Raw genomic sequence first — 15830 nt, forward strand, 5'->3', positions numbered from 1 at the left:
GTTCTGGACGTGCTGTTTCTAAATCATCAGGAGGAAGTTACTCTTCAGCACAAACTGAAGCTACTAGACATGAGGCACAGATACGTCCTCAGAGCCCTGTATCAGGAGAAAAACTCCCTGATAAGGGACCACAAAAATCTACTACTTCTCAAAGTCTGTGAACCTCGTGCCACAATCAACATCACCATGAAAGAGATCAATGAAACAAAAAAGGCAAGGATGGCTCGTGCTGCCTCAGCCTCTGAGAACAGAAGATTGTACTCCAGCAACTCTCTCTCTAATAACAGAGGAAAAATTATCCTACGTTGCCAGACATCACCAGCTAATCTCACTGTAAAGAAACCTCTAACAAATGAGCTTGATGATAAAGGAACACCACTGCAAAGCAGTAGATCTCAGTCAGCGCAGCCCAAAATCATACACTCCAGCAAGCACCAAGACACCCAGGCAAGGGCAGTGCACTCATCTAAGCAGAGAGAGACAGAGAGCAGAGTAGGCATGTTTTCCTTCATGCAACTGAGGCAAATATCCACTATCGACAGTATCTCTGAGAAGGAGCTGGCCAGACAACAGCTACAGGCTAAAGGAGAGAAAGAGAGAATCAAACAATACCAGAGGGATACGCTAACCCAGAAAATACACAACTTTCTGAAAACACTTGACGACACTCAGCAACTGGAAAACAAAACAATGACAGAAGCATTGTATTCACAGGTCAGGTGAAAAGGGATTATACAAGTTCTAATGAAACTTGATCTTCATGTCTTCTATCATGTATACTTTTGTTTTCTAGAAACCTTTGTGAAGTCATTCTTGACTATTGAAGGTCTGGAAATGTGCCCATCAGTTTTCCTCTATATTGGGTTGTACATTGGAATAGTACCTCTGAATATAGTTAACAGATGCAGTCAAATATATTAAGATAGTGCTAATTTAGTTCAGCAGCATACTTTATTATTATAATCACATTGCCAACAAGGTTGTCAAACTGGTAAAATTAGGACTTTTCTTAAAGAAAAAAGAAGAATATTGTGATATATAACAATGATATTAGTATAAAAAGTAATAAAGTAATACACTGACTTAGACAAGTGTTTTGTTGAGTATATTAACAACAGGCTGTGTGTTCAGACTAAGCAATACTGCCTTTCTTCTTCAAAGTCACCAAGGCTCTGTGTACTGGGGTCTCCAGAAGTAGGGCTTGGTCCTTCTTCCACTGTGGAGAACTGGCCAGGGCAGTGTCTATATACACACGCAAACACAGACAGGCACACACTAAAAGCAAGGTACAACTAATGCTACAGATGTAATAGGTTGGCACATTGCTTAAGTAATATCTTCATGTTTGAAAATGTTGTTTCAATAGCCATTAAAATACAGCTCCGCAAAAAATTAAGAGACCACTGCACCTTTTTCTTTCCTTTCCAAGAAATGTGAAAAGGAAAGTTTTGAGTGAGGAACGGAGGCGTTCAATATGCAGTGGTGTCTGAATTTCTTTCGGAGTTGTATATCTTAATTTTAAATGGATACAATAAACTTATGAATACCATCCACAAGTGCAGTATCAAGGAAGCAAGAGTTAGTTTTGCCAGTAAATGCTTATAAAGCATACTGTATACTGACCGGAAGTCAGTGCACTAATGATAGTTTCCATTAGCACTAATGCTTGTTTGAAACGTCCAGGAGTCTCCATTTAATGTAATAAAATTGTATCTAGTGTTATTTTTCATTCTACCTTCGGACTCAATGAGAACCCGGGTGGGTAGGCATTGTGTGTGGTCGTTATACTCCAGTGTACACAGTGCAGCTCTGGCCTTCTCTCCTGGTACAGTGAACATCAGCACCAGTATAGTACAAAGAGCATTACTCTCCATCACCTGAACAGAGTTATGGATCTCCTGGGAGCAAACAGAAAATACAGCTTGTTGTGAGCTATAAGGTGGTTATCGTCTTTAGAAGGATCTTCAAATAATTTCAAAACAAATAGTTTCATATTAATATTTCTTTACATCATATTTTATGTTGACAAAATCTTATTTTTAGACATACAATATACGGAAATGGATGAATATAGAATTTTAGATTGATACCTTAACGAGGTGTAGCTGCTGCCTGCGGCCAACATAGGCATTGAGATACTGGCTGAGGGTGTCCAGAAAAGCCCTGATGTCTGTCTGCATGTTTCCCTGCTTTACCATTGTTTCCAGGGGGATGAACGGAGGGATGTTGTGGCGAGATATTCTAATCTTACACTGCAGATTAATCTCCAGGTTATAAGTCTCAAGGTAGAGGCCTTCATAGGCAGTGGCAATCGAGACACACACTCCCTTACCTTTAGTCAGGAGCACATTATACCCTCCTGTGGAAGACAACCAAAAAAGAGATGTTGATAGATTCAAATTGAAATGCAACATATACACATAGCTGTGAAAAAGTATTTACCCCCTGGCTGATTTAATTGATTTTAGAAAACGTTTGGCCAATTACTGTAAGCAGATCTTCAACTAAAAGCTAATAATACATAATAGGGAAGCGGAGTGAACAAAACAACACATTTTAATGCTTTATATTTTTTATAAAGGTATACAGAACCAAATGCTCATGTGAAAAAGTCATTGTTCCCTTCCTTTGGGGTGAATTAGGCAACCACTTTTTCACACTCGAAGATTGCTTGTTTGCTTACCTAGCACACCAAACCAATGAAATAAGCACTTAAATTGGATGTACTTTTTTTTCTCTCAGGCTTCCTCTACATAACACCACAACCCAAAAAAAGATCTGACAAAATTAAATAATGCATAAAATAAGAAACAATACAGAAGATCATAGAGGGGGAATATACTTGCACTGTCTATAAGGTTTATCTTTTCTGGTTTCTAGGTACCAATGAGGTGGTGAGCATGAAGCAAGTCCTTCAGTTGTGTATGTCTGGCCATCAAGAGCAGAGTTTGTGAGTTTTCTGAGCCATTTTCCATGTCTTCAACATCCCTTTCACATGGAGCATTAGTTTTATCCAGGAGAGTTCTTAAGTTTTGGAGAGACTGGAAAGCAAAACATAATTTTTAATTGCTGTTAGCTTTTAGCAGTAATAATCAGTATAATTGATGTCAGAAATAATCCAGCCAGCTATCTTACTTGAGATTACGTAACAAGCTTACTTACTGTATTTGCCTTTAGTTCAGCTTTTAACTGGTCTCTTTTAATAATGAGTGCCTGGAGTGTCGCATTCAGCTGTTCCTCACGACCAACTTTAACCTGCCAAACTTCTTGCTGCTTCACTGCCAAGTGGTTTGCCTTCATTTCCAACATGTTCAAGTGTACCAAGACATCTGTGGATATTAAAAGTTAAGACAATAAATTATAACCAGGCAGGAAGATAAAAAGGTATGAGTGTTTCTTTTATATTTATATTATAAAGTTTTAGTCTTATTTGCAATTTTCCTGCTTCAACACCCTTGAATGTATCTATGGCCGAGATTATTTGAGATTTGAGATTATTTCTAGATAGAAAGACATACACCTGTATATATAATGTCCTACACTTAATTTAATTAAGAATTTCACATACGTAATTATACTTGTTAACGTTTCGATTGCACTTTTCTTTTATGTGTAGACAGAATGACACCATTTTAATCCCTTAGGCTTACAAATTATAAGTCTAATAGTTGCTACAATGTTATTACTCAAGTATTATAGTATTTAAACATTGCCCTCTACTGGACATAAAGGGCTCAGTTTGAGAATTTTTCACACACAGTTGATATTAAAATACAAAAAAATAATATTTGGGGGACAGATATTCTAATAAAGTTTTAGGAACATGGAGAAAGTTCCCAGGAGCAAGATGGGCTCCATTATTATGAAATGGAAGAAGTTCAGAACCACCAAGAAAGTTGCTAGAGCTGGCCATCAGGCTAAAATAAGTAACTGGACCAGAAGGTCTTTGGTCAGGAGGGTGACCAAAAACCAAATGGCCACTCTAACAGAGTTTCATAGTGTCTCTGTTGATGAGTGAACATGCCAGAAGGACAACCATTTCTGCAGAGATCCATCAAAAGGCCTTTATGTTAGAGCGGCTTGACAGAAGCCACCCTTGAGTAAAAGGCAAATGAAATGCTGCCAAATGGAACCTAAAAGGACTCTGAGAGCATGAGGAAAAATATTCTCTGGTCTGATTAGCCTACAGACCACAGATGAGCTTTTGAACAACTGTACTGTACAAATCCAGGTCTGAAGATAGCTAATAGAGGTATACCCCAGAAGACTTAAAGCTTTGATGGAAGCCAAAAAGTAGTGAATGGAATATCTAAATATTTATGCGCTTATTAATTTTTTTGATTTTCATTGAATTTTTCACATTTCTATTTCACATTTCTAAAGACACTTTTTAGCATTATCATTGTGGGATATTGTTTCTAAACCCATGGCAAAACATTTTTTGGCAATTATAATTGAACATTTCTCTAAACGAAAATGCCCAAGTCATATATATTGGTACAATTTTTTAATTCCAATTATCCAAAGGAAAGTAAGCTTAATCATCAAAAGAAAAAATGTCTCATATCACAAAAAAAGATGAGATCTCGAATTCATAAACAACGGTTTAAAGCTCATCCTGGGTTAGATTTTTTTATTACAGTTAATTTTCACGAGTTCGAATCCTATATTATTGAAGTAGAAAAACAAGAAGATCTCCAAGTCTTCATAAAGATCAAGCATACAAGTGACAAGTACTAAGTAGTACAGTAGTACAGTGCAGTGCACTACTATGTTTAAAAGAAATTAGCAATGAACCGTTTTTTGACTTGACTCAAATGTTTCAGAATGCTTCGTTGTCGTCACAACAAACAACAAATGATACTTGTAACACTTGTTAGTGTACGCTCAGTTATAGCCATAGATATAAAGCATGTAAAGGGCAATATGATTATATTTACTGTAATTGGATCACTTAACCTTTTCTCGGCTCCTCCATAGCGTCTGCCATGATAACGTTCGTTAGCTAGTTTTCAAACTACCTAACCTCGTTTAAAAAATTGACATCCAAACTAAAAGAATGTTGGATACACGAACTCTAAGAAGTGCTAAAATAACATAAGTAATAAAGTACATAAGAAATATCTAGCTAACTCTTTGAAAACATTAGTTGTTAGCGCCCATTGTCACTTGAATTTGGCGGCTACATTTCCAACCCGGAACAAAATAAAAATAAAGCCAAATGACGCTGCACCATCTCACCAGGGTTGCCAGATTTGATTGACAGTATACCATATCCGAAATGTGCACGAATCCTCAAAAAACCCGCACAATTTCTAATTCAGCAATACAACCATATATGTAACTCAACCCAACTAAGACAATTGTTCACACAGTCATTAAAATTAACCTCCACAACTGACAATACTGCCTTTGAGCGCTGTTAACTGGCGATACAGTGCGTTATGGACAAATCTGTGAAAAAGCATGAACAATGTCAGTGGCATTCTCACTTCAAATGTGAAATATTTTTGCACTTGCTCAAAAAAGCACAGCATTATAAATAATTTCTGAAATCTGATATACATATATATTTCTTTTTATTATCGTGTCGTAGATTTTTTTTTTATCCTGACACGACGTACCTTACTACAGGCACCGTATCAAAAAGTAATAGTGTACCTTTAGATAATTGTATACGCCTGCTGCTTGTTAACAAACCAAAACCAAACTATATTGAATGCTACTCAAATAGCTATGATAGCGCTGCAACCGATTTGTATATTTGCTGGCAACCACGTTTTTATCGCAAGAAGCTACCTCGGGGCTTGATGTTTCGCGATGGAGGATAACTGACAGAACCCCGATTTATGAAAGTACTGGAAACTGCCTGAACGCACCACATCGTATCCAGGTATGATGTCCCCTCAGTGGGAATGTGGCTATTTTGAGGTGAAACCAATTTAAGGATTATCAGTTTGATCAAAATACTATTTAATTTTAGTCTAGACAAGAACAGGGACACTTGAGCTCGTTTGTTTTGTTGTAGGATTATGTATAGCCCAGGACTATGCAGCTAATTATGTTTTAAAAAATGTAACCACACAAACTGGTATGCAGGGTAAAGTTGACTAGGTGCCACTGTTGCCAGAGTTTGCGCGTGCACGCTAGACCGTTCCATTCGTCCTAAAGTTTCTTTAACCCGTGTTACGCCTTCCGGAACCGGATCGTAAAAAATGTACTCGCCCATTACAATGCCCTCAACTACTGACACGAGGTTTTGACTAGGTTTGTTTAAGTACGTTTGTGACGGGTAGATAAAATGCATATTATCATGTTAACAGTATGTAGTGTAAGCTATTATTTGTTTTCTATACATGTGAACATTTGTTGAGGTGATTGTTTTGAGTAAAAAGGTAATACATTTTTGAAAAGAGTTCAAATATATTTTTAAAAGATTCGGAAGGTGTTAATTGGTACTGTGTTTTTCTGAAAGTAATTACACTACTGTTCAATAGTTTGGGTTCATTTAGACATGTTCTTATTTTCAATGAAATATAGTGATTGACATGGTTAAAATTATTTTAAAGTGAAATAACAGTTGTGTACTTCAAACTTTGCTTTTGTCAAAGAAACCTCAATTTGCAGTGAATACAGCCCTGCAGACCTTTGGCGTCCTATAGTTGTCAATTTGTTGAGGTAATCTGAAGAGATTTCACCCCATGTTTCCTGAAGCATCTCCCACAAGTTGGACTGGCCTGATGGGCACTTCTGACGTACCATACGGTCAAACTGCTCCCACAACAGCTCCTTGTGGTTGAGATCCGGTGACTGTGCCGGCCACTTCATTATAGACAGAATACCAGCTGACTGCCTCTTCCATAAATAGTTATTGCATAGTTTGTATCTGTGCTTTGGGTCATTGTCCTGTTGTAGGAGGAAATTGGCTCCAATCAAGCCCAATCCACATGGTATGGCATGGAATTGCAAAAGGGAGTGATAGCCTTCTTCAAGGTCCCTTTTACCCTGTACAAATCAGTACCCACTTTACCACCAGCAAAGCACCTCCAGACCATCACATTGCCTCCACCATGCTCAACAGATGGCGTCAAGTACTTCTCCAGCATATTTTCATTTGGTCTGCATCTCACGAATGTTCTTCTTTGTGATCCTCAAACACCTCAAACTTAGATTTGTCTGTTCATATCACTTTTTTTTCAAATTTCCTGTCCAGTGTCTGCATTCTTTTTTCCCCATCTTAATCTTTTGTATTTATTGGCCAGTCTGAGATATGGCTTTTTCTTTGTAACTCTGGCTGGAAGGCCAGCATCCCGGAGTTGCCTCTTCGCTGTTGACACTGAGACTGGTGTTTTTGTGGTAACTATTTAATGAAGCTGCCAGTTGAGGACCTTAGAAATGTCTGTTTCTCATACAGACACTCTAATGTATTTAGTCCTCCTGCTCAGTTGTGCACTGGGGCCTCCCGCTGTTTATATTCTGGTTAGAGGCAGTTTGCACTGTTCTGTGAAGGGAGTAGTACACAGCGTTGTATGAAATCCTCAGTTTATTAGTAATTAATTTTATGAAATAGCCTTAATTTCTCATAACAAGAACAGACTGACGAGTTTTAGAATAAAGTTATTTTTTTCAGGCCATTTTGAACCTGTAATTGAACCCGCAATTGCTGATGCTCCAGATACTCAACTTGTCTAAAGGCCAGTTTTAATGCTTCATTAATCAGCACAACAGTTTTCAGCTGTGCTGATGTAATTGCAGAAGGGTTTTCCTTTTGATCAGTTAACCTTTTAAAATTATAAACTTGGATTAGCAAACCCAACGTGGCATTGGAACACAGGAGTGATGGTTGCAGATAATGGGCCTCTGCATGCCTATGTAGATATTCCATAAAAAATCAGTTTCCAGCTACAACATTAACAATGTCTACACTTTATGTTTGAAAACAAGGACATTTCTAACTTTAACAGTAGTGTATATTGGTTATTATGTTATTCAGGTTTTTGTATAGTCACGTTTTAAATATATGTGCATATTTACTACAGGCACCAAGAAAGGAAGATACAAGAATTGTAATGCAATGGCAGTATGGTGTCATGCTGTGTGTAGTTAAAGATGGGCATCTGAAAGTTTGTGAAAGCAACTTCTCCTGCTCTTCCTGTTGCATCTTTTTCCAAAGGATGTTTGGGTCTGAAGGAGAGGTATGTGAAATTTCTTACCTTGAATGTGTGTTCAGTATAGATTCAATATATAACATAAACTAGGTCTATCATAGTCAAATCATGTTTGGTTTTCTTGAGGGTGGGTTGGTAACAAATAAAGGTCAACACAATTTCCCCCCATATTTAATTGCAGTGTCTTCAGTGATGTTGGGATCTTCAGATGGATGAGTGTGGTGAAGACGTCCTTACTCCTGAGCTGTTGTACTTGGAGTTCCCTACCCCTTCATCTTCTTCCTATTAAGCCATAGTGGCCTAATCCTGGCCCAAGATGGATCCTTTGGCACAAATGCACTTCACCACTATCGACTATGTCATATTTGCCGTCTTGCTGCTGGCATCCATGGGCATAGGACTGTACTATGCCCTGTCAGGGGGTCGACAGCGCACCACTCAGGAGTTCCTAATGGCAGACCGGAGCATGAGCTGCCTTCCCCTCTCTCTCTCACTAATTGCTACATTTCAGTCAGCTGTAGCTATAGTGGGTGTGCCGGCAGAGGTCTATAACCATGGTACTCAGTACTGGTTCATAGGCTGTGCTTACATCCTGGGCCTACTCATTCCAGCACATGTTTTCATTCCTGTGTTCTACAGGCTGCATCTAACCAGCGCTTACCAGGTCTGTACATTGGCTATGCTTCCTGCAAGCTTAGCTTGCAGCGAAAAAAAGTTAGGAATGAGAATACATAGGATAAATGAGTCAGTAGTTGTTAAATCCTGTCAGGTATTTAGTGGTGTTTTGGGTACTGGTAAGGAAATAAATGCTTAACATGCTGGTGTTTTTTTCAAGTATCTGGAACTGCGCTTCAACAAAGCAGTGCGTATCTGTGGAACAGTTACCTTCATCTTTCAGACGGTAATGTTCACCAATTCCAGAAATAAAGATAAAACTAGTAAAATAAATCTAACTTGTATTATTTTTGGTTATAGATTATTATTGATGGTCAGAAAACTCTGATATGACTGCTATTGTCTTTTGCAGGTGGTCTACATGGGGGTTTGTGTTTATACTCCGGCACTAGCACTCAACGCAGGTCAGTCACCTTGATTCTGTTATGCTTTTAGAATTTACAGACACTTTATTTACTTGTTTTTTTAGCCAAGAGTGTCTGACACATAGGGCTTGTTTTCCAGGACTGAAAAACATTCAATATACCCTTTCAATATACACTTTTGTTTTTAGTCCAGGGCTGTAGGAAAACCGCTGTGTCTGGGAAACCAGTCCAACAGAACAAAATTTTTTACTCATCCCGAATTGTGCAATATGTGTGACGAAATGTTGCTTCATTTTGTTCAATGCTTCCCAATAGTTACTGGCTTTGATTTGTGGGGTGCAGTACTGGCCACAGGAATTGTGTGTACAGTCTATACAACTTTGGTAAGTTTTTTTGTAGTCCTGAACCGTATTGAACAACCTCCCTTTTATAAGTTTTGTTTATTTGACCCCATTTGTCTCCCCAGTGGTTCTAATCCTGATGCTTACTCAACTAAAAAGTCAACACTGGAATCCTTATGTGCTAGTGCAATGCACTCTGACCTTCTACCTTGGTAGAGCTCACAGGCACCCAAACTGCCATATAGAGTTGCTAGAGGCAAGGCAGCCAAATTCAAACCTTCTAAATCCGGATGTTGCTGGGCAATTTCACCACAGTCTGTAGGACCCCTGGGCTAATCCACAAGCGTTAGAACCCTGGTCACCCAATAACACATTCAATTTGTTTTTCAGAAATAGCATAATAAAAAATGCCTAATCCCCCCTGCCACCACCGCCATAGTTTTTCCATTAGTGATCAAGCTGAAAATAAACTGGAATTATTAGACATTCAAATGATTTACAAATAACACTTATCCCACTTATATCTTTCTATTGCGTTCTTATAATGTCAACCATTATTATCTTTGTGACTAGTGTAACAGTGTTACACTTGGTCATTACAGGGAGGCCTGAAGGCAGTGATCTGGACCGATGTCTTCCAGACCCTAGTCATGTTTGCTGGCCAGCTTGTTGTAATTGTGGTGGGGGTTCATCAGACTGGGGGGGTGGCTGAGGTCTGGAGGAAGGTCTGGGAGGGAAACCGCATCTCTGGCATAGAGTGAGTAGACCGGGCACCATCGTCATGTATTGAAAAAATGACTGGACATCTAGTTTAACGTTTAATTTCAACTTTGTGTTTCAATTCCAAAGTGCCAGTCATAATATTCTGATTATGTGTTTTTCCTGCCGTCATGTCGTTTCCGCAGCCTGAACCCTGACCCTACGGAGAGGTACACATTCTGGACCCTGGGGGTGGGAGGGGTCTTCATGATGCTCTCTCTGTACGGTGTCAACCAGGCCCAGGTACAGAGATACCTCAGCTCCAAGACCGAGAGGAATGCAGTCATGTAAGGCCACTTGTACCCTACTTGCTATGTATTGTAAACATAGGGAAACCCCATGCTATGTTAACACCTTCGGGTGACTCTGTGGTTTCCGCAGGTCTTGCTACATGGTGTTTCCGTCTCTGCAGCTAGCGCTAGCTCTGAGCTGCGTCATGGGCTTGGTTATGTTTGCACGGTACTGTGGGGAGGACCATTTCCACAAGCTGGGCGTCTTCTCCAAAAATGAAGTCAGCATGAGTGTTTGTTATTGTTTTTGTGTGTCATCATTAAATTACGGTGTTTCGGTTTGTGTATGAGGTCACAAACCAGCCACTTAGCGTCCAAAATGTGCGTGTATACAAAAAGGCATAGTACAGTATGTGTGTATATTTCAGGTGTGTATGTGCTCCTGGGTGGGAGTTTGTGTTGCTAGTGCTACTCTCCTGTCTACTAATACACAAACCAGTGTATTCTCTCTTTACAGATGGTGTTATACTTTGTGATGGACATGCTACAGGGTTTGCCTGGTCTGTCCGGGCTGTTTATTGCCTGCTTATTCAGTGCAACTCTCAGGTATGTCAACCAGTCAATATTTAGAACAGCCTTTTTACCGATACAGTAACCCAGACTAGACCTCTGGAATTTGAAGTAGCAAAGTATCATAAGGGTGTAACAACGGCATTTCTTATTTGTCTCCACAGCACCATCTCGTCCGCCTTTAACTCTCTGGCCACAGTGACCATGGAGGACCTGATCAAACCACAGTGCCCACCCATGACAGAAACCAGGGCCACCCTACTCTCCAAGGGACTGGGTATGTTCAGATCTCCTTTAGGCTCTGTTCAGAAACAACCCTGAACCCCTTAGCACTTCATGGAGCTTAGGGTCTATGGGTTGTTTTAGAACAGGGTCCTCATAGACAATGCCACACTCATGTTCAAAAGATTCATTTAATTTGTCTGTTTCTTAACTAGCATGTTTATATGGATTGCTGTGTCTGGCAATGGCGTATGTAACCCACCTGATGAGCGATTCGGTTTTGCAGGTAAGCTCAAACTTGGATATTTAAATAATAAGCCAAAGGGGGTGTGGTATATGGCTGGGGTGTTCCTAGAAACAACAGAGTTCCTGGATTTCAGCCTTAGCCATGTCTTATTGGCCATATAGCAGAACCTGTGATGCCTTTTTGCTATTATTAACTTAATATTATTAATTTAGCTGAAGCCCTTATCCAGAGTGACTTACAGGAGCATTTAGGATTAGGTGCCTTGCTCAAGGACATAATGACACACTTTTTACAGTTATATACTAACCACTAAGCTCTGTCTCCCCAAAGTCATTGAAACCTTCAAGTAGGGATTTTACATTCTCACCATTCACACAATCTGCATCTAGGAGCCAAACAACTCCGTTTATCATTTAAAATAACTGTTTAGATGAAATGTCAATATTATGTCTATCTCTGACAATGTTTGTGTTCATTTCAATTCAAGGCTGCTTTCAAAATCTTTGGAATGATTGGTGGTCCTCTTCTTGGCGTCTTCTGTCTTGGATTGTTCTTTCCACAGGCTTCCTCGACAGTAAGTGCTCATGCGCAGTAAGTGTTTGTGCTTGCTACTTAAGGATATTACGAAACCATTTTGTGACAACGGCTGGTGTAAGATGCGTCTGTAGTAAATCCATGTGATGATGCCCTTCCATGTTACTCCAGGGTGCCTTGGTGGGTTTGGGGTCAGGCCTGGTGATGGCCTTTTGGGTGGGCATCGGGAGCATCCTAACCCAGACCTCTGGAGGTCCTGCTGCTGTTTCCCATTTCAACTGTACTACTGTACAGCTCTCAGTTAACATCACCGCAGCCATAGGGACTGCAGTTATCAGTACTGCTGGGCCTACTGGAACATTGAGGTAAGAGAGAAGAATTAATTATCAATTAAGAAGCAAACAAAAGGTTACATTTAACAGACACAGAACTCCCCATTTTCAAACCCACGTTGCCAATGTAACTTAAACACAACTGATCCAATCTAAGTCCTAGAAGTATATCCTCTACAAATTGCTCAACCTTTTTTGACAACTTCGGTTGAGGCAGAAGACATCCATCTATTAATCCATGGGAATCAATATTGGTACTTTGGCTTTCTTCTTTTCCGCTTAGTCAATGAATCAATACAATTTTGTTTATTCTTCAGCATTTGTCACAAATGCTTATATAGATCACCCTTGAAGAAATTCAAACATTTAGGTGGCTAATGTGTCAAAAATACCTTCTCCTCAGGAGATGTCCGTTATCTTTTCATAACTGAGCATTCAAAAATATAATTATTGAAGATTCAAAATCTCAGCTCTCCCAGAAAAATACAATATACTCAGATGAAAATATGTGAATACATTTTGGGGTTTTAATAATGTAATTATAACCGTTTTCTTTTAACTGTTCTTTAGCCGACCAACAGGACTGCAGAGATTTTATTCCTTGTCCTTCATGTGGTACAGTGCTCTCAACTCTTTCACTGTGGTGATCACAGGGTTAATCGTTAGCTTTCTCACAGGTACAGATACATTTCCATTTAGTCATTTTAGCATCAGTACATTAAATAATAGTAAAATAAATCAGAGGACAAATTCTGAAACATTATATCCTTAATGCTCCCGCTCTAATTTGTTTGAGTGTGTCTCTTTCCTTTTTCTAATGAAGGTCCAATGAAAGAGGACGATGTGACCCCAGGCACTCTGTATCCATTGCTGGCCAACATGCTGTTCTTTGTACCAGATCATCTCAGACAGAAGCTGTGCTGCACCACATCACTGGAACACAGGGCAAGTGAACGGAGCACACCGGGTCATCATGTTCCAGTTCAGGGTGGTGTTCATTAGTGCAAAACAACATAACACTCTAGATCAGGGGAGGGCAAACGCTTTGGCTCGGGGGCCCCCATCAGGATTTTGAAATGAAATGGAGGGCCGCATTTGTTTTGAAATTTCTTAATCATAAATAATTTGCAGACCAGAAAAGGGCAATAATTAAAACATTTATACAGTTATCTAAATAATTGAAATTCAGATTCGGATGTATAAGAATAGGCTGGTGAGTTCTGTTTTACTTCACCCTCAAAACTACTTTATGACCTACCACGGGCTGGATGGAATTGCCTCTTGGGCCAGATTCGAGCCGAGGGCCTTGGTTTGCCCACCCATGAGTCCTATACTACGAAGCAAGTTCACCATGCCCGTGATTTCTGGCTTCACTAAGCCTAACCATCCTGCATAAGCGGTGTCACTACGGTGGTTATCAATTTGTTAAATAAACCCAGGTTTTCCCAATCTAGCGACGAGCGCGTTCACATAAAAGGGGCAGTGTGTGAACCATATGACCAATTGCAAACATGGACAAGTCTACCAGAGCCACATATTTCATTCAAAAGGAGCACACAATCATTTTAGAGAAATATGAATATAAAAAAGCAACACAGTTGCTGCTGCTTAAAGCAGGAAGATAGCTGGCAAGAAATTGCCATCTGTGTAAATGTGTAAGTTACAAGGCTTATCAATATCAGCCTTAGCAAGGCTGAGGAGTTAGGGTTAGTTAGGGTTATACTTTCATATAGAAATATGTAATAGAGAACAAACATTTCCAATGAGGACCCACATTAGTTCCGTTCATCATGCCACCGATGCTTCATTAGCACACATGAGGGGCTCTAATCACAGGCAGAGTGGAATTTAATCTTTGCAGTTAGTAAGACTTCAGCCTAGGAACTGTGTGTACAGCAGACACTTCTTTACACACAGTGTGCATATCCAACCTTCTTTCTGATCACATCTTCAGAATTAAAATTAGGTTTAGCCCTAAAGTATAGGTATAAAGGTTCATTTATTGAGATTAAGATTAGTGTTAAGATTTGGTTTAGGGAAGTTGGAATGTTTGATTTTGTGTCCTCACTAGGTTAGTTGTGTGTGTGTGTGTGTGTGTGTGTGTGTGTGTGTGTGTGTGTGTGTGTGTGTGTGTGTGTGTGTGTGTGTGTGTGTGTGTGTGTGTGTGTGTGTGTGTGTGTGTGTGTGTGTGTGTGTGTGTGTGTGTGTGTGTGTGTAAGAAATAGAGAGAATGTGTATGAGGGACTACAGTGTATTAGAGGGTCTGTGAAGCAGAGGACTGTGTGAAGTTAGCAGAAAATAATTCCTCCATTTGTTTGCAGTAGCGTATTTCTGTTGTTGCACATGCATAAAATTAAGCACCCCCAACATTGTGAATACTGTCTGTTTTTATTAAGAGTAGACACTCATCCAGGAACATCCACCTGTCCTATACAAGGAGAGCAGTGGTCAGGACATCTACACAGAAGACAGCTTGCTTGAAGAGAGACAGAGCTTTCTTCCCACCTCCCACACATCTGTTGTGGAACGTGAGACAACTTTGTGAAGAACAGAGACTCTTCCATAACCTCATGTTATGTAAATTCCGGCACTGATATAGTCTGCTCCCAATTGAATGTCTATGAGTAGTATTCAGAGAGAACTTGTTAGATGGTGAGGAAATGTTCTTTTTTTTTATTGCGAAGCTTTTTTCCAGGCTATTGTTTGTAATCCAAATTACTGTTGGTTTGAAAATGTGCCAACAATGTGTACATGTTCACTGTATGTGATGCCTAGCGACACCAAAGAGGTGTACAGTATTTCATATATTGACATCAGACATCAACCCATGGCCATATTCTTGAGTCCTTTAGTTGAGGACAATCAGATTTGAATGGACCATTTTTTTTTGTTGTTGTAATAAACATGGGGCAAAAACCCTACAGAAAGAAAGAGAACTGATAAATATTACTTGACTAAAAGCACTGTGCTAAAAATATTTTATTACTTCTCAAAGTAGTTGGTTCTTTCACTAATGTGTTCTGGGGCATAACTGTATCATGTATGCCTAGTATGTGTAGACAGATATTATTTTGTAAAGATTATACTACTGAGAGAATCATTGTTGAAATTAAACATATTTCATAGTATTTCAAGTTTCACTGGCCTTTTTATTTCTTTATTAGAAAACTATTTTTTGGTGCTGTAGAATTAGTATTGTGTTAGTCTACTAATTGATTTGGCAGAGGAGGGCAGTGGCCCCGAGTATCCAGTGCTTTGAGAGACACGGCTGTGATGAAGTTGGTGAAAATACTGGAGGAGAGAAAGCCATCCCTGATGGAGGTACGGTACAGAGGACAGGCTTAGAACTGGCGGTCCTAAAGATATTCCAGAGGAGGTGCAACTGCA

General features: G+C 39.5%; 2 protein-coding genes across 8 annotated transcripts; one reads left to right on the forward strand and one right to left on the reverse strand.

The window, feature by feature from the left end:
• Positions 1-1106: 1106 nt before the first annotated feature.
• cenpo (centromere protein O) lies at positions 1107-5449 on the reverse strand. 2 transcript variants are annotated; one of them, XM_010878554.5, is made up of 6 exons: positions 4941-5449; positions 3163-3329; positions 2885-3041; positions 2091-2359; positions 1736-1898; positions 1107-1242 (listed from the first exon to the last, which is right to left on the reverse strand). In XM_010878554.5, the coding sequence occupies exons 2-6, from the start codon at positions 3307-3309 to the stop codon at positions 1133-1135; spliced, it is 846 nt and encodes a 281-aa protein (XP_010876856.2). In that variant the 5' UTR covers positions 3310-3329; positions 4941-5449; the 3' UTR covers positions 1107-1132. The 2 variants fall into 2 exon arrangements, with proteins under 2 accessions (XP_010876856.2, XP_010876855.2); XM_010878553.5 differs by having other exon boundaries at positions 4960-5446.
• On the forward strand, positions 3365-15571 carry slc5a6b (solute carrier family 5 member 6). 6 transcript variants are annotated; one of them, XM_020053988.2, is made up of 17 exons: positions 3365-3384; positions 8040-8195; positions 8350-8832; positions 9004-9069; positions 9196-9247; positions 9524-9591; positions 10152-10306; positions 10455-10595; positions 10690-10819; positions 11056-11144; positions 11273-11385; positions 11546-11616; positions 12065-12151; positions 12283-12476; positions 13014-13120; positions 13267-13388; positions 14845-15571. In XM_020053988.2, exons 3-17 carry the CDS (start codon positions 8485-8487, stop codon positions 14986-14988), a joined length of 1887 nt encoding a protein of 628 aa, XP_019909547.1. In that variant the 5' UTR covers positions 3365-3384; positions 8040-8195; positions 8350-8484; the 3' UTR covers positions 14989-15571. The 6 variants fall into 6 exon arrangements, with proteins under 6 accessions (XP_019909547.1, XP_010876849.1, XP_010876851.1 ...); XM_010878547.4 differs by lacking the exon at positions 3365-3384 and adding an exon at positions 5637-5893; XM_010878549.4 differs by lacking the exon at positions 3365-3384 and adding an exon at positions 5637-5893 and having other exon boundaries at positions 8174-8195.
• The last annotated feature ends 259 nt before the right edge of the window (positions 15572-15830 follow it).

Source organism: Esox lucius, chromosome 15 (assembly GCF_011004845.1).
Source record: "Esox lucius isolate fEsoLuc1 chromosome 15, fEsoLuc1.pri, whole genome shotgun sequence".
Classification (NCBI taxonomy): Eukaryota; Metazoa; Chordata; class Actinopteri; order Esociformes; family Esocidae; genus Esox; species Esox lucius.